Source organism: Channa argus, chromosome 14, assembly GCF_033026475.1.
Source record: "Channa argus isolate prfri chromosome 14, Channa argus male v1.0, whole genome shotgun sequence".
Lineage (NCBI taxonomy): Eukaryota > Metazoa > Chordata > Actinopteri > Anabantiformes > Channidae > Channa > Channa argus.
This window is the reverse complement of record NC_090210.1, coordinates 22,097,103-22,116,126: the sequence shown is the minus strand read 5'-3', so window position 1 is coordinate 22,116,126 and position 19,024 is coordinate 22,097,103. Positions and strand designations below refer to the sequence as shown.

The 19,024-nt window shown below is 43.0% G+C and overlaps 1 protein-coding gene across 4 annotated transcripts; it reads left to right on the top strand.

Moving 5' to 3' along the window:
- The first annotated feature begins 1,922 nt into the window (after positions 1-1,922).
- On the top strand, positions 1,923-18,953 carry marchf11 (membrane-associated ring finger (C3HC4) 11). Of its 4 annotated transcripts, XR_010910676.1 has the most exons (8): positions 1,937-3,299; positions 6,786-6,941; positions 12,430-12,622; positions 14,061-14,652; positions 16,290-16,467; positions 16,603-16,671; positions 17,122-17,189; positions 18,478-18,953. XR_010910676.1 is itself a non-coding variant. In XM_067475693.1 (4 exons), the coding sequence occupies exons 1-4, from the start codon at positions 2,934-2,936 to the stop codon at positions 14,381-14,383; spliced, it is 1,038 nt and encodes a 345-aa protein (XP_067331794.1). In that variant the 5' UTR covers positions 1,937-2,933; the 3' UTR covers positions 14,384-16,038. The 4 variants fall into 4 exon arrangements, 2 of the variants coding, with proteins under 2 accessions (XP_067331796.1, XP_067331794.1); XR_010910675.1 differs by having other exon boundaries at positions 16,290-16,671; XM_067475693.1 differs by lacking the exons at positions 16,290-16,467; positions 16,603-16,671; positions 17,122-17,189; positions 18,478-18,953 and having other exon boundaries at positions 14,061-16,038.
- The last annotated feature ends 71 nt before the right edge of the window (positions 18,954-19,024 follow it).

The window sequence follows — 19,024 nt, the reverse complement described above, 5'->3', positions numbered from 1 at the left end:
GTAAATTCAGAGATGGTCCATCACGGCCCCACACCCCTCCAAAACAAAAGTGTGTTTAGAGGCAGTTCACCCGGCCCTCCCTGCTCTCAGCACGATCCCGGTCTCCCTTCGAGCCCTGGGGACCTGTTATTGATCGGTGCCTCGTAGGTAGTGATTGGACATGAGTGGATAATTTCCTTTGCTGCATTAGAGTCCATTACTGGCCCGCTCCCCGGAAAGCGATAGACATCCTCAAAAACAAAACAAAAAAAAAAAATTCTTGGAAAAGCAGTCTCCAACAAATAATTTGCCGGCCGAGGCTCCTTGAACTTTATTATCGGGTCCATTTGGAGGTTGATAATAAGATACTGGGCAACAGGAGAGGAGGTCGGGGCAGTAATTTAGACGTTTTGAGTCCTTTTCTAAAACACGGAGAAGAACAGTGGCCAGTGTAAAGGTGCCACATGTGTTCTGCAGACTTACAGGAACATCTGTTAAAAGCAGATCTTTCAACAGAGTGTGGATAATCTGAGGGTTGGACATTCATCTCCAAGCTGCCAACATGGACAAATCATTACCCCTCCATTACATTACAAGTGTCCCCTAAGAGGATCCCCGTTCCCCCCTTCTGCTGATTCATCGTATTTAGGCGTCTGTATTCTTCAGAGTAAAGTGGATGTTATTAATCAGCAAGGCCTTTGGCTATTTGGTTCATTGGGGGGGGAAGGAAGTTTAAACTCACTTAATACTGAAGGAAGCTTTTGGATTATAACAGTGTTGTCTCTGTTGGGGCTGCACTGCTAAGATGAGGGTTTTTTGCCTTTTTTAAGGGATTAATTTAAGGAGCACATACAAACGTGTGGTTGCTCAAAGGGAGGTTGTAGTCTTGGTCAACCAGATCTGAAGAACTACACACTTGAAGCTGAGGATACTTTAAATTGGGAAGATCGAGTGCAGTTTAACACGGCTTGTATGCAAGCCAGACTCTCTATTTAAAACATTGTGAGTATGTTGGCGAACTAAACAACGCACGACATTCTAACATTTGAAGCTTTGTTCTTCAATTTTATGATTGTAAACTCCGACCAGATATTATTTTTTCATTGATTGCATTGATTTTGCATTTTAAACAGGGAACTTATTCACAAAGTGTGTATAGTGCAACCCCTACCAGCGCTTACTGCTCATTGCTGACATTACAGTGAAATTATTTAATCTTAATTCTGATGAGATGCTTTTTTAGAAGCAGACTTGCAGACTTGCCTGCTAAAACGACTCTGAAGAAGACTTTCTGAAGTGCTTTTGCTTTGTGCTCCTGAGTAGTGTTACTGTGGTCATTTAACCAGTGGCAGTGCTGCTGTTTCACTCCTCCTCTTACTCCACTGAGTCCCACTGAGAAGCTGCCTCAGAGAGCCATCAACTTTTTAAACTCTAACACCAGGGACCCACTGGAACACATTTCATGACTCAGAGTACAGCTACAGAAACTATCATCAGGAGCCCTTTCAGCAAGACCCTCTAAAGGCTTCACCAAATTTCAACGTGCTCCCTATGGCTTTAGTTTAGGGCGGAAATGTGCATTAATGTTTTTAAACTTCCCTCCTTTCCCTAGAAGTATTTCTCCAATTCGAGCTAAGAGGAAAAAAAAAAAAAAAAAAAAAAAAAAAACTCCTCCAGATGACCTCACCTGGAGGAGTATTTCATCATTAGGAGTTCAGATGATGTCATCTGGGGGGAGCTCTGGAATACCAGGTTGACCATGATTACAAACTTCACATAATCTGAACCAAAGGTGCCTCCAAGTGATGTCATCTGGAGGCATTTTTCAGCTAAAAGTAGAGCTTTTGATGTAGTGAAGTCAGCAGTAGGTTTAATGGCATTTATGGACATGTAGCCAAACTAGAACCAAAAATCAGGGACGCCGTCCTTCTGAAACACTGTTGATCCTTTCTACAAGACCATGTGGCTTAGGCCACATTTAAAAACTCACGGAAGAAGCCAACTATAAAAGCCAGTGTCAGCTTTGCATTTGTATAATCACGCTGTGTTAAAAACTGACCAGAACACGTCCTTAGCGGACTCCTAATTGTTCCCACAACCACAGGGTCCTTTATAGGATGAGGAATAGGACATTGATGTTTGTAACCTAGCAGGTGACCCCTTTAACACAGGGAGGGTGCTGCGGGTCGCCACATCGCACCACATTAAATATTCTCTGTGGAAGGCAGGCGGACCGAGCAGGGCTGCAGCTGAGAGAATGATGCAGCTCATCTGTTCTTGTAGCCGGCGGGAGTAGTGCGTGCATGGCTCTGGAAAGTTATCTCCATCATATTAATGGGATAATAATGTGATTGATTGGTCATCCTCCAGGGGAAATGGTCTTTTCTGCTTCCTGAGAGTGCAAGGCTCATCAGAACTCGCAGCTGACTTGCAAACGATTCTTGCTCATCAGCCCTTCAGCAGGGTGAATATTCGGCCACGTCAGGGAGCTGCTCTCACCGGGTTTTCCCGTTCTCAAGATTCTCACCCTTCCGCTGCCGTGTCGCTGTCCTCGGCGGGGAAACAGGCGGAGGGAGGAGGAGGGGGAGGAAGGGAAGAGGAAGCGAGGGAATCCGGCGCTTCAGGACGGCTGAGTCCCGTTGCAATGCATGGAGGCTGCTTGGAAATGCTCCCCGGGTCTCCGGAGCGCATGAGGCGGTTCCAGCCGAACGAAGGGCCGCAGCATTGTGGGGATCCGGACGCTGAGCCGCAGCTCTTCGAAGCGGCCACGCCGTAGGTTGGACCACAGCAGCGCACTTGGTTCTGTAGCCACGGAGCGGAGGCTTGTTCGCCGACTGCGCCGTGATCTGGGAGCCGAAAGGCTGCATCACATTCCTGCGTGCCAGTGGTGGTGGATACTGTGTAAGTGCGACTAGTGGCATCTATGCAATTTTATTTCGGATTTTCTTTTTATTATGAGCACAGAGGAGGGAGAGGCGGGTCCAGGTTGTGTAGAGGCGAGTGGAGGCACTGTCGTCCCCCACCGCCACACCTGGGAGGAGGAAGGCGAACCGCACGGTTCCCAAGGACGTCCGCACCCCGACGATGAGGATGAGGCAGAGGAGGGAGAGGAGGAAGCGGAAGGGGAGAACTGCCGCGAGGCCCGGAGCTGCGGGGATGCATGCGGGGGGGACGTGGAGAACAACGGGGGGAATTTCTCCAGCGAGGATGGGGCGGTCGGAGGTACGTCGTGCAAGACTCAGCCGATGCATTCAAGCTGCAGCAGCGAGACCTGCATCCCCACTCCCAGCTGCCGGATCTGCTTCCAAGGCGCAGAGCAGGTAAGTGCTGTGGAACTGAAACCACTAACGGCTCTGACACGTGTGTTATCGAAGGTTTCCTGTGTAGCGCGCTGTCACATGAAAAGTCCAGTTTTTTTGTGAGTGGTGAAATTTGAATTCGATCGAACTGGAGGTGAGGTTCCAGTCCCGAGAATACTGCAATCTGATTGGCTGCCAGCGGCAACTCATCTAATTAAAACGAAGCGAACCTGCTGAGTGGAGGCTTTCACAGCAGTTCATGTGCCAGAAACTGGTCTGATTGGACACATCTCAGTAGCTTTTTTTGTGTGTAGAGAGGCAGCCAAAAACCAAAAGAGACGTGAAGACTTTACATGCAATTATTGCAACATAGATTTAAACACCAGTGTAAAAGCCCTCGCACGTGACCTTTTGACTGGGTCGGTAACTTCGGCACCATGGACAGCGCACACAGCAGTTTTCCCACAAGGGCCCCGGGGTCTCCAGAAGACCCGCAGAAAAATGATATAAACGTGTTTCAATCAGGTTTCCCAGCTGAGCTACATCAGGCTAAAAATATGCTTAGTTTGCACAATCACTTCACTTTAAAACATTTTTGGGTCACTGTCTGATTCCAGCCCTTCGAACAGAAAATCGTTAGAATTTGCCAGTTGGTAACATCTTGTTTTGCTTTAGGAAATAGATTATTGATTACGTGCATTACTTTCTGCATGAATCCACACTTTAGAGTCAATTCACAACACAGGCGTTAACCATCAACCCCAGCAATGTCTTTTTCCCAACACTTCCATTAACTAGATTTACATTTTAAAATCTCTGTGTGCATTATTCATGAAAACAGCTTTTAGCTTTAGTGGTTATTTATTGGCTATGATGAATGAATCACTATATCTTACGCTAACGGGAAAAGGAAGATTAAGAAGAACTTCACGTGCCTGTGAAACGAATCTTTTTACAACAATATCCTGAGCAGCACTTTTTAAGTTGCACAAATGACAGGAAGGCCCAGGTTTAGAGATCTGGGTGCTCTGTGATGTTCAGTAATGATGGCAAATAGGTTAATAAAGGTCCAAATGTTTTTTAAACTACTAGTAAAGGCCACACTGTGAGCTGGTTTTGATTAAATTTTGATTTCTCTTAAGATGTTTCATGCCGAGAAAAACATTTAGTCATTGTGAATAATCTTAATCCAGGCCTTGAAAAAATTAAAAGAAATCCAAATCCCGATTAGCCGAAGCCTGATATGTTTAATTCTAAGGAGAATAAGATAGAAATAATCTTAAAGTTTTTATGTAGTGTTAGTTGTATTCTTATTAAGCTGGAAACAGGGGTTAGACCATCAGGAAATAAGTGGAAACTTCCCCTTAAAATCAGAATGATGACGAAACATGTTGTATTGTCATGATTTGGAGTGTGTGGTTTAAATTCATGCACAGATCCAAGTTAAAATCCACTTATACACGTCGGAAATGATATTGATCAGTGAACAAACTGGATCACATCCATCACATCAGAGGTGGGTGACAATGACTCAATCCTAATGTATTTATAACAGGCATCATCCCTAAGTGCATCAGTCCGTCTGCACGTCTTCCTGGAGGTGGATGGACAGATGTGGACCAGCAGAGACAAACGCATCTCTGAAATTTGACACACTGTTGGGCTGTTTGGCTCGTGACAGGGACGAGTCATCCCCACCGGAGCTTAAGGGAAAGAGAGGAGTCAGGGCAGTAAATGCCTAAGTGAATATCCTGTCTTCCGAACGTGGGCTATAGACTATTAGCAGAGCTAATCTAATAGATCAGCCTCTGGGTCCAGACTGATGTTTGATTTTAATACACGGCCACAGGCTGGAAGGAAGATTACAAAACAGAAATGTGAGACTTTAGATATTCAATGCAGATGGAGTGAGATTAAGATGTGTTCACAACACACAAAAAGGAATCAACATCAGTTTGGTAAAACCATCAATGCTTGATTCTTAAGAAAGGGGAAGAAAAAAAAAACATTGAGGGAATCAAAGGTTCATTCTTGGCTTCAAAAGCAGCGTTTTATGTAACAATCCCGGTGTGTTTACACACTTCACTGCAGCCTTAAGTAAAAGTCCTGTAGCAGGCGGAGTTTGCTCAGTTGGGATCAAACGGTACAAACCTGCTCTTCTGTCTGTTTGCTTCATGTTTGTGCTCGTTTCGTTCATTCACCCAGCAGCTAACAACCGCTGCCAACATGGATGAGAAACAAGCTCCAGTGTCATTTACAAAACTCTCAAAATTTGATTTGCTTTGTCAGTTACTCGGGATTTATTCATTTTTTTAAAACAACCTGGACTCAAGTTGTGTCGCCTTTAACTGCATTGCAAGCTCAATGACATTTGGTTGAATTTGCTTGAAATAAAATCTAAAATTGCTCTAAGTTGCCCTTTGAGGTGACATTAGCATGTCAATTACCACAGTGCTCCATCTATAATGTTGACTGTAAGGGCTACGTACGAGCTCTTCCAGGGGCCTTTTCCTATTTAGCATCCATCTCCTGAACAAGACAACAAAAAAGCAGATGGACCCTAAGTTGCCATTGTTCTGTAAATTGCCTCAGTCTTTTCCCAGTTTAGCTGAAGCCTCGTTGACTTCATTGAAGACTCTATATACGTCTTTCTGAAATCGGTGAAATCTCATCAGGAGACGTCAGAATACATTTGAAAAAGCTCTCGATCAATCACTAGTTCCGTTCACTCCAACGTGAGGTGCTTTTAAACCAACAAGGTTAATATGACATGATGAAAAATGAGCTCCCTGACCACTGACCTTAATATACTATTAATATGCCACGCGCAGCTCAGCTGGTAGGTCAAAGCTACAGTAATGGCAGCTTGAGGAAGAAGGGGAAAGAACAAATAGATACGCCAGTGATGATTGATGTCAGGCTGCATCCTGCTGTGGATATCTGCGCGTGCTGTAAGTGTTGAGGAATCATCAGCGGGCTGAGCGATGCCGTTAAAGGCCTGTGTCATGGGGTTTTTATTTTTATTGAATTTGTGTGACGTATGACCTGTTGGGGAGAAAAGACTGAACGTGAGGCCTGAAAACACGGACGGATCGGATGCGTGATGGGGCTTAGTCAAAACGTAGACCTTGAAAATGGATATGAGATTAATATTGGGGAGACAGTTTTAATATTGATCGAAAGGCAGATAGTTTCTGAAAAGGTTCAACAATCCAAGACAGCAGCTCTGCCAGGAATTCTATCTTTAAGTTGTTAGAATTTCTCAGTTTTTAGGTTGAAAGTGTCAGGTGATAATTCTATGCGTTGAGGCCATTAGTGGGTGGTGGGGGTCGTACTGGAGTCATTATAGGAAGCGGTGGTTCTAATGTTTTGGGCCCACTCATTGATTTTAAATAGAGTGGCCTCTTAATATCGTGCACTCCATTTATCTTACTTGTCCTCTCCAGTGTGTACTCAGCCATTTATGCGCTGTCTGTGCTCGACCTTTGCCCCGTGTCTGGTCTTCAGGGCGACTTGCTGAACCCGTGTCGCTGTGACGGCTCGGTGCGCTACACCCACCAGCACTGTCTGCTGAAGTGGATCAGCGAGCGAGGCTGCTGGACCTGTGAGCTCTGCTGCTATCGCTTCCACGTCATTGCCATCAACATGAAGAGGCCGTGGCAGGTAAAGTTAAACTGGGTTTTTTTTTTTTTTTTAGGTGTTTGCGTTGTTTTAATATTTATTCATTAAATTCTAAATTGACTGTATTTTGTGCAAGTGGATTACGTCACTTGACAAAGTTATATTAGCAACGTGACGTCACTGCCCTCCTGAATGAGCCCAGGTTTTCTTCAAATCTGCCACCCTTACGCTTCTAAAATGCAACCTTCAACCTGACAGATGATTAGGTTGGGGAGGGATGGTGGTCATTTTTGAATCAATGCCTTTTTATCGGCAACAGGATGCAAACATTTCGAATCGGCAACCAGCGACATTTGTCTTGGACACTGTTACCTGGCAGTGTCATCGACTGTAAGGAAATCGGTCTTTAAGCTCAAAAAGATGTGTCAGAAACTTGAAAGAGGATGTTTTGTGGTCATCAGATTCCCCATGACAAAAAGCACCGGAGCAGTTGATGATTTAAGATCAGATTTAAAGATGTTATCTTCTAGCTACATTCTCTTTACACCAGAAACCCTTGAAACTGCAGTGAAAAGGCGGCTGTTGGCTAAACAAGGCAGCTGTCGTGCTGGAAATACATCCAATATATAGTTTATACAGGGGAGAGTTTACTAGATATTAAGCTGATGACTTGGATGTTATTGAAAACGTGTGTGCGCTTATTGGACAAAAAGACCCCGATATCAGATTATAGCCATACATATTACTGCTATTTATTGCTTTTTAGAGCCATAAAACCTGTTAAGGTTACACTTCTCCTCCTCTGAGTGATTTTCTGAATTATCACAGAGGCATTAACAAGAGATGAATTTGACAATCTGTGACGTGTCAGACCCAACAGTGACATTCACAGTCGCGCCAGTGGAGGAAAAACGTCCACACCCGCTTCTCACTTTTAATACCTGCTCTATGTTTCTGCAGCTAGATTTTTAATTAGGACTCAAACTGTGGACATTAGGGGAGAAATCTGACCGCATTGAAGAAACAGACTGTTGTGTCGGTAATTCAGGATCCAAACTTACAGTTTGTTTAGCAGCGCTGCTTCACAGCTTACAAATCAAATAACGTTGTCTACTAATGATGACGTGATCGTTAGTAATATTTTTTTTAATGAAATAAATCATCTAAATTAAAATGTACTAAATTAAGGAGCAAGAAGCTTAAAGTTTGACATTGATTCAGACTTACAAAAACTTGATTTGAAAATGAGGTCACATTAAACTATTGCTCTTTAAAATGGTTTAATCCACATCTTTTATTTAATTTTTTTTTATATTTTTATTTTTTTTTATGCAGCTTTTGAGACAACACCACTAAACTCACTCCACCACCTTAAGCCGTGACACCTCTCGGTGATCTCTTAACTTTGTAGCTTTACGCTGTCCAGTACTTTTTGCTTTTGGTGCAAAAGTTTGCATCTGCTTATTAAGAGATGTCAAAAAAAAAAAAGAAAAAACAATCTGCGTAATGCAAATTCAGCCTTTTATCAGAAACTGATTAAAGTTCAGTTTGAATCTCAATGGATAAATTAATTGAAACAGAAGTTCAGAGTAAAAACCATGTGGCCATGTCAGAGGATTATCAGTGGTGTCAGCTGCTCCCCTCAGTTTTACAGAGCCTAATATTTAGTGTTAAGACCACAACTTTACTGTTGTGGTTTGCTGCTTTCAGTGTTTTTTTTTGTCAGCCTCAGCAGGGAAGTGTTCTTCTGAGGGAAAACCCACTGCAACACTATTTGCTCAGCCCTGAACATGGCTGAGCACCAAGCAACAAAAGAACCAGATGTGTGTTCTCGGGAGAAGGTTGAGACCAAAAATGGAGCTAAAACAGGGTGAATACTGGGGGTATGTTTATCATGTAGACGTAAGTATAAGTCTAAATCATAGTATTGTTCCATAACTGCAAAAAAGCAACTATGCACTAATGGGAAGCCATATTAATAATGTAACGTGTTGACTTGTCCCTGCTTCCCCCATGAGGACAAAACAAAATCCACAGGAGGATTCAGATTTTAATACAGCCGCCCCATGTAGGTCAGTGTATATACATAAGAACCACCTCTTCTTATAATGTGCTCAGTTTCCACCTTAAAACTAGGAAAGTATAACCTTGTAAAGGTAGAATTCGCGGCAGAGCTGCTGTATTGGATGCAGTAAATTTCACAGCTGGTTATAATGTTATGCCTGATCTGTGTATGTCAGTAATATCATCAATAGCAAAAGGTTGTTGGTCGCCATGCTTCAAAATCCCTCTCCGGCCACACCGTACCTGCTAAACACCGGCATATGAGCAGCCACATTGTAGATGAAGAGTTTTGACCAATTTTTGTGGAAGTGCAGCAAAAAACGCAGTTGCTGTCAACTGTGTTCATTCAAAATGTAACAGTTGTTGTGTTTCTTTTCAAGAAATAATAATGAGTTTGTCAGCTCGAGGCAAATGTAGCCGAGATTGAACCGGATGATGTTCCTCTTCAGGTCTCTGCTGTCAGTTTGAAGCTCGCGTCCTCTGTCGATCCTCCAAAGCTGGGACAGACAGGGACCCCTGAGGCCTGAAATGTCTGCACTCTGGATCGTTCCCTTCACCGAAGAACATTCAGGCCCTTTTCAGATCTGTTTGCTCCAGATGGGACTTGAGTCGCTGGCAGCTTGAACAAACACGCCGCCGAGTCTCAGCAGAGCTCTACTTTCTGTCCACACAGTCTGCCCAAAGTGTCTCTTTCTGAAAAAAGGGTCCCGCACATTCACCATCATCCGCTCTGCATCAATGGTTTTCTGCTTCCAAGTTGTTTAGTTTGTGTCCAAGTTTATTCTGTAATTTCCGTTTTATTCTTTCTCCTCACTCAGTTTTCTAGTTTCTCTTCTTAGTAGGTTTTTATTTTTTTAATTTGTCTTCAACATAATGTTTAATGCATATTCAAACACATGGTCCTAAAATGATCAAGGACTGTGTAAAAAAATGATATTGGTGCAAATGTTTGTATCCCCATTTATCAAATGCTCCCCAATTTGCCTAGATACACTAATCCAACCTCTGGGTTCCCTCTGAACAGTGTTTGTGTCCTTTCAGGTGTCATTTTCGCCCGTTCTTCATGGCGTCATTGGTCCAAGTCTAGCAGATTGCTTGGTTGTTTGCCATGTACAGGCTTCTTCTAATCTATCCACAGGGTTTCCGTGGTATTTAAGTCTGGACACATTTACATTTTTGAACCATTGCAGAGTTAAATGTACTTTCTGCTTTGGATCATTGTCTGGTTGAAGGATGCTCTACTACTGATGGTAGGAGGCTTCGCTTTAAAATCTTCTCATTTTTGGCTGAGTTCATGATTCCTTCCACTTTATGTAGAGCTCCAGGGCCTGATGCAGACAAACTCCCCCTTAACACCAGTGAGCCTCCTCCTCCACGTTTGACTGTGGGAATGCTGTTCCTCTCCTCATAGGCAGGTTTTATTCTCGCCACACAAACCTGTGCGAATAAAGCTTAATTGTCCTCATTGAGTACATATACACGGTATACACATGCACTTTACAATGACGTTTGTGCTCTGCATTTGTCCTGGGGGACATGACGCTGAGTGTCATTAAAGGACCCTGAAGACCTCTGTATGGCAGCCTGATGTAGTGTCCATTGAGCCACCAGGCTGCCAGATGATGACCACACAATTTATTTGGTTCACATGCTCCTTAGCATTGAAGAGTGCTGCCTTATGTCTAGAAAGAAGCAGTGGCTTCCTCTGTGCTTTTCCTCCAAACACTCCAGAATTCTTCGGACTACACTTGAGTGAGGAGATGTGGGCTTTTATTCCAGTTGCCTCCAGTGATTTTTGTCAGATCCTCTGCTGTTTGTTTTGCTATCTTACATCGCTCATGAGCAAGTTTTACCGGGTTATTTTTCCTGTTCTATTTTATTTAATTTGTTCTGAATTATGGTCTTATCCCTAACTTCTTTTTTATGTCCTTCTCCAGCTTTCTGAAGGTTTACCAGTTTCGTTTTGAGGTCTTCTAAACCCAAAGTTTTTGTTGCTCCAAAATGCCCCCGGAGATCTACAAACTAAAGCCCAGTTTAACACACCCGTTATTGAATTTTATTCTTCAAGAGCTCCGACACCTGATTTTACATAATAGTTGCTGTGCATTAAAATTGATGTTCTTTTATGTTGATGGAAAAAAGGCAGTCGTCCATGGAAAACAGGGTCAGTGGTTCGATCCCCACTCCTTTGTGGCTATGTGTTGAAGTGTCCTTGGGCAAGACACGAAACCCCAAGCTGCTCCCAGTGGGTGAGCATCCTGCATGGCAGCCACCACCATCGGTGTGTGAATGGGTGAATCATGCTTTGGACAGAAGGACTATACAAGTGGCCAATTGTCCATTTAGCAGAAACGACGGATTCAAAGTTGCACACTGCACCTTTTTAAACTCTAGTATTTAACTCGGAAAACCTGGTAGATATGTTTGAAAACTTAATGTGAGTCACCGAGCAGAACTTGCAGTGCAGAAATATTCACATCTAAAAGGTTTTTGAGCCAATTAGAGATTTACCTCTTCACCTCTTGGTTTCCATATTCAAACCCATGATGTTTTATTCTCAGTGGAAATTATTGTGGAGCTCCAATCCATCATTTTATTCATATTTGCAACTAGCTGGGCTGATATAATTAGAAATCATCTGTAACTTTTGGATCCGCACCTTGAATCTAAAACAAGGTTGTTTTTTTTTAGGTTTAAGTGTGTTTGTACCACTTCAGTTGCGGAGTCAGCAGTGGGTTCAGCTCCTCGAGTTCTTCCTTAACAGCGGGCGTATGTGCTGCCTTCAGCCTTCCTGCATGCAAATGTGTATCAGCAGGTTAAAAATAATAAATGCTGCATTATGTTAATGCTTGCACACTGATGTAGTTGGGTTTCTGAAATGTGTCTAGTGTCCAAATAGGACACTGGTAGGACACACCGCTGGTGTGAGCTTCCAAAACATTGTCATTCTATAATGTGATACGTACTGGACTCTGAAGACCCATCAATAGCCAGGATGAGTTTATTTCAAACGTCAAGGGGCGGCTATAGCTCAGTTGGTAAAAGCAGTTGCTTACGGACCACAGGGTGAGTGGTTCGATCCCTGGCTATATGTCGAAGTGTCCGTGGGCAAGACACTGAACCCCTAACAGCCCATCCCCCCTCCCCAGCGATGCAGTGCCAGTCCAAGCCCGGTAGAAATTGGGGAGGGTTGCGTCAGGAAGGGCATCCGGCGTAAAAACTATGCCAAATCAACATGCGGACAATGATCCGCTGTGGCGACCCTGAACTCACGGGATAAGCCGAAAGGAGAGTAGTAGTTTATTTCAAACGTCAACTTTGCTCTAAACTCAACAGAGTAGTTTTATTAGCTTAAACCGAACCTAAAAAAATAATGGACGACAATGCGGAACCAAGTCCTTTCTATAATGAGAGACACTGCCAATTTATGTTTTGTCTTCAGGGCATTTCTCTTCTGTGTCTGCAGTGGCAGTCCATCACCATCACCCTGGTGGAGAAGGTGCAGATTATCGCTGTGTTCCTGGGCTCCCTCTTTCTGGTGGCCAGCATCTCCTGGCTGCTGTGGTCAGCAATCAGCCCGCAGGCCGTCTGGCAGCGCCGTGACGTCCTCTTCCAGATCTGCTACGGCATGTATGGTTTCATGGACCTGGTCTGTGTAGGTGAGCTTGGGAATAATTACTGCAGCTGCCAGAGTACTGTGAAACAAGCCAAACAGCTGTTCTCTGTTCATGTAGCACGTGAAATATTTAGTATTTAAAAGTCAGATCTGGAAATGTCTTACTGGGGAAGCCAGCGATAATGTTCCTGGTCGCAACTGCTGCAAAATTCAGATGTGACCAACACGAATATGAAAACACTTTTAAATTGACATAATAAATATCATTTCAATGTGTTTATTTCTGTTGCTAATAATTAGTTTAGGCGTCAGATTTGGTTGGTTCTCCTTGTGCTGAAACAGGTGCCTACTGTAGCATCTTTCTGAGCCGGTCAACCAGAGCGAGGCCAGTGCCCCCCCCCCCCAAAGCGTTACACACTATGCTTCCAGAAGTGTGTGTGTGTGTGTGTGTGTGCGATAGCAGAAAACGTCAGGAATGTTAATAAATTCAGGGGAAAAAATGTGACCATCTTAAATAGTTTGTGAATTTTTGGTTTAACAAAATAAAACCAGTCTTTGTGAAACCTTGATTTTATTTTATGAAACAGGAACAAAAAAAAAGTTGACTTCACATTGACACTGTGTGTAACACAAAACCACAGCATTATCTCAGGCAGAGCACTGAGGTCACAGCCTCCATTAGCTGCTTCCTTAATGCTGCTGCCTCTGCTGACTGGTGATGATGGGGCCGGACTTCAAGTTTCCCAACGCCGGTGTATATCTGCGCTTTTGCCTTTTGTCTCTGTGCTAGGATCAATGTGTCTCAGAAATATCAGGAAGTAAGGTTGCACCTTGATAAACAGAGAACTGATATAGTTTGGACAAAGGTCAGATATGTCAGACAGCGAGTGTCCAGTCATAGCGCTGCAGTAAACCCCATTGATTGTTGCATCTGTGGATGGAAGCTGGAGGGGGAAGGTTTTTCTGTGCAACTCACAGAGGACATTGGTGGGGCAACTAGTGTAGAAATGGAGAGGAAGAAGGCTAAGAGGGCGTTTAGTATGACGTCATGGATGACGAGACGAAACGATGGTGGAATGAGGAAGTAAAGAAAAACAAAGAGACGAGAAACACATGCAAGGAAATGAGGTGCGAATGAAAATTTTATTTTTTTTAATTGCTTTGATGAATGTTTAGGTAAGATGGCAGTTTAGTCCCCCCCCCCCCCCTTGTTTGCTATGGCAAAGACAAACTGTAGTTCTCTGCTTTCAACCTAAGCTGAGAAAATGCTCTGCAGTACTTCTTGCATTCAGCTCTTGATAAATGAATGAAATGAACACATTCTAAATGTTGTTGTTTCTCACACATTTTACTCCACGAAAACCATCCAGCTGCTCTGTTAACACAAATGTTACTGGAGTTTGACGTTCATTTCAGCTTCACTCGCAAATCCAAAGGAATCACCAGTTTCCCTTTGTGTCCTTTTGTCATCCTTGTAACAGGTTTGATTGTCCATGAGGGGGCAGCGGTGTACAACGTCTTCATGCGGTGGCGGGCCGTTAACCTTCACTGGGACGTTCAGAGCTATGACAAGGCAAAGGACATGGAGGAGACGAGCACAGGCCATTCTTCACTGGCTCCCAGGACACTTTGGTTGCCTCTGGCCACCTTCGGGCCCAATGGCCCTTTGCACCCCACGCAGCTGGGGCAGCATCCGTGGACCTGCCTCTGTTTTTCCCACTTCTGCCCGGGCCTGGTGACCCAAAACGACCTCGGCCAGGACAGTGACTCCGGAGAGGTTGTCATTCGTGTAACATCAGTGTAACACCAGATACTTCTCATGCAGGGACGAAGCGTCTGATGGTTTACACGAAACAATCAGAGCTTTGCTGGGAAATTTGTACAATTTGCTGCCGTTTAATTTCCTTTGCGACTTTTCCTTTGGCTTAAAGGTTTCTCTCCTAAGAGCAGTGAATGTGCTCCGGGGCTGGTCCTCAACAGTCTCAATCTTTAAAACCTCTCACAGTGTCTTTACGTCAGAAATGACCCTATTTTTACTGCATACACAGACCTGAGCCACAGAAGGTAGTGACGGTAAGACAAACTAATACAACTCGGGACCATCCATTAAACCCTAGATCATGATGCTTCGTGAGTTGACTGTGTGCGAGCTAATGTATTTCACCCATGCGTTTTATTTACTGATGTATTTTTACATGAGGGCATCAGGGCTGACGTTTGCTGACTCAAATATTTATGGCAACCTTTCCTCTTTGCTAAAGTTTCTGCCATGTTTATGAGCGCGAAGCCCCAAGCCCACGTCAAAGAAATGGCGCAGATGAAAACCGACTGCCGTGTCGACTCACGTTTGGCTTCGTCTCTCCCAACCCTTTCATCCAACATAGATGATTTAGAACTACTCCTAATGGAATAAATTGTACTGGTCTCTTCTGTGGGCACTGATTCTTTAATCAGATTGGTCTCGTCAAGAGACGTCAAATCAGCTGAAAAGCCTCTGGCGGGGGTCCAGTGGGACACACTGCCGACACACGGCCGACGGTCGGCTCGGTGTGTCCCCGACCATGACGTAACAACTAGACATGTTAACATGCTACAATTGGCCCCATGAACATGACTCCAGTCCAGTGTCCTGTTGAGAAAGTTAAAACGCAGATTTTCACTCGGATCAGGAACATGATAGAATGAGTGATTCTGGGTTTAGAGCGGTTTGCTCCGAAAGTCCAGGTCATTATTTTGAAGTTGTGCCCCCGTTTCATTTATGTCATTGGTCTTTCTGAAAAAGTCAAGCGTGCTATTGGAGTTTTATATTCTTCTTCCAGGAAAAATCAGCATCCACTACAGTGGCTTAAAGAATTTGAAACCGTGACGTTGAGTCGTCGAACATCCAGGGTTTGCAGGAAACTGCAGCCCACTGTTGAGAGAGACGTGAATTTCAGTCACCTACCAGTGTCAGTGTTTTTTTGACTTGGGTTTACTCGCCGAAGAACCTGGGAATTCTTGTTTCACTTTAGCTCTTTATAGCTTTGCGTTTAAAACAGGATCTTTTTCAAAACTGCAGAACTATTCAGAGCTTTGTCTCTGTATCACTGTGTTTCTTTAGGAAAAAAAAAAAAAAAGTACAAAGAACAGACTTTGCCCAGCAAGCAAGCTGATGGATGAGGATGCAGGGGTCAGCAATTTAGACAAATTGCAAATGAGCACAAGAAAAAAAACTGATTCAAAATGTATAGAAATTTTACACACATTGATGCAAATATGGGAATTTTTGAATGTCACTTCTTCTCGTTCTCATTGTCTGTACGTGCTGGCATCAGTGTCCGCTGGGCCGCCATGAAGGATGGAGCTATAGGTCATCTGTGCCAGTATAAATGCAGCTGTTGAGTTTGTAGTTTTGATCTGTGTGTATGCCATTCTGTGGAGCTTCCAGGAGCCCTGTGGTGTTTGGTTTGGGGACAGGGTTTTGGGGTGGGGGGTGGGTTTGGGGCTCTGTTCTCTGACCTAGGTCATTTGGGTCGTTCTGTTTTTTTGGTGCCTTAGGAGGCTGGGTGACAACGTTGCAATTTTCAGTACACAAACGACATGTGACTTTTGCTGTTGGCTGTATTTCTATTTCTTTTGAATGTAATATGGATGTAATGTATAAATATAAATAATATTTATATACACAAAGAGAAGACTCACTTATTTGCCTCGTGACAAATTGTCTTTAGGTGCATCTGGCTTTAAAGCTGCACTGTCCGGAGCTTTAAAGGAGCAATCTGAGAGCTGAACTGAACTCTGCAGTGGCGGCGGTAACGTCCTCATGTCGAGACCAAAGGATGGAAACGGGAAGTTTCTTAGCTCTTCTCATTGCTTCTCAAATCATTTTTCCCAAAGCTGAAAAGCCTGGTAACCAAATTAAGCTCCAAATTAAGCTGACAGTGGTTCATAAGACCCTGGCAACGTAGATGGTTCACTGTGTTAAAAAGATTGAACTAGTTTTTAAATAGTCCTGATATTAATATTCTCTTGTTCTTTTCCCAGATTGTATTTACTGATATCAAGGACCCAGGAAAGCATGAAGAACAGCTGGATGGATCCAATGACTAACAGGTGACATCACACGCCAAGTTAAACTATCAGTGAGTTTAGATGAGAGGCCTTCGACATACAAACTTGAGGATTCGCACAGTGAGAACATACAGGATACAAATGCGTAAACTTGAATGCTGCATGACACAAACTACAGTTGTTTATTCAGGAGACTGAAGATCACTATTAGTATGTTATGTCTAAAGCTTCTAATACTTAAAATAAGTACAAGAGGCAACTGATGCTTGGACTCCTGTATCTGTGGACCCTGCATCTGTATCTGAGGGCCATTGTCAGGTAGAATCCTTAAATAGTAGTTGCCAGGGCAACAAGTTCTCTTTCTTCTAAGGGAACAATCTATGATGACATCACAGCCCGTGTGACCTCATTTTGAAGTTACTTTTGTGCTCACGTCATTTCACACGCCTCACACTGTACATGGAACTTTAGATGCTCGTATTGTTCTCACAGGGTGAGTTTGCTGACCTTGAGCTCCTGTGAACACATGAAGAGCGACTGGATGAAATTTCCTCCCAAAAGTAAGTGGTGATGTTATTAAGCTAAATGAAGAACTGTTACCTGTAAGATTTAGGATTTCAACATCGGACATCGTAAAAGACTTCTGTATACAACTTCTGTATTATGTTTATCAGCCAGAATATAACAATTAACTAAAGTCTAAATTAAATCTCCACTTAAATTGCGTGAATTTGGCCCCTGCTGTACGTCAACATTAGACCTTCACATCAGTTTTAGGTGAACATAGTTTGAAGAGGAATATTTTGTTGTTGCAGTCCCTTCTACTGTTGCCAACTAAGGTCATCGATGTTCAAGGATTATTGCAAAGGACCTTCTAGAAAAAGGGAGATTAGTCTAAAGTTACCTAACGCAGTGTTTGAAATTATGGACATGTGTATGGACAAGTTTGATATTTTCAAATTCTACAGTTAGTTAAATGTTGCCAAATTTAAATCTAAGTTTTGCTGTGTTTGCACACACAGTTTTGTAGTGATACATGATCAACATCTGTGTTTAATTGATGCTACAAGTCTCTTACAGTATGACCATTTTCACTATTGTTAGATTTACACAGAAATAACACCAGGGTTTAATTTCAGTGGCTTGTCTACAATAAAATGACTTATGGTCCTCATCCCTGGACTTTTCCTGTCGAGGAACCTTGTTGTGATCAGATATATTAAGACAATTATTCTGAGCAAATAATCTTACGAAGGACTGTACCATTATTTTGGCATCAAACCCTCTTTGTGCGCTTTTTGATTCTCAGAGATTTTGCATCGGTGGTATCAGAAACCTCTTCATGGTGTCACGCCGACACGTCTTGCATATCTAATCTACTGCAGAACATAATTTACCAGTGAAATTGTCACTTTCAGCTTAACATGATAAATTTCTGTTACGGCTCTGATCTACTGCATTTAGATGTGCAGTGTTTTTAGTTAACTGGCCTGTCCACTGAGGACGAGCATCCATGCACAGCCAGCAGTGGCATGTGGCAATCAATGCTGACGCAGGAAGGATGGAGCAGGCCTGCAACTCTATCTGCATGGCACCACAAGTAGTTTCCTAATGGCTACAGTGCATTTAACGTTGCAAGTCATTCTCTGATGTCCCCGTCTCATCAATGCAGTGATGTAATGACAGTCACGCTGGTATTGCATCATACGATATCGGCTAGTTGAATTTGTGATTAAATGTTAGTGACATACTACTTTCTCTTTACAGAGTTGGTTGTCAGACACACAGGACACAGTAACAAGTATAATTATGAGTGATGTTAATTGAGATTGATCATTATTTTCACAGATTGGATTTGCCGTCACAGGACTTGGGGAAGTGAGCGGAACGGCTGAATGGCTGGAATGATAAACAGGTGACGTTAGAAAATGAGTGCAATTATCAAATTGTTACTAAAGAGAAGTGTTTTTTTTTTTTTGTACTTGTCAAGACTGGATTTGACAAAGTACAGTGCAAATGTCAAACTGATTTTAAACAAACCAGTTTTTTTTTTTTTAAACTAGACTAAAAACAACATAGGAGCAAATACACCTACAGACCAAATATGTAATTTATTGTTAGAATAATCCTTTCAGTACACAGCTAATACAAATAAAAACAAGATACCTGTGTCAAAAATCCACTGTCAGATGGATGGTTGTGTAAAGAAAAATACAAGATTCTTAGTCACCATCTGGTCCTCGTTTAGGGAAAAAATAGAAGGCGAAGACTAAAAAATGTACAGCCACGATTATAGAATATACATAACATTGCACATTAAACCACCAGGAAAACAACAAGTGTACACGATATACAACAAGGCACTGTGGAAGACACCCGAACAAGCGTCTTTGGA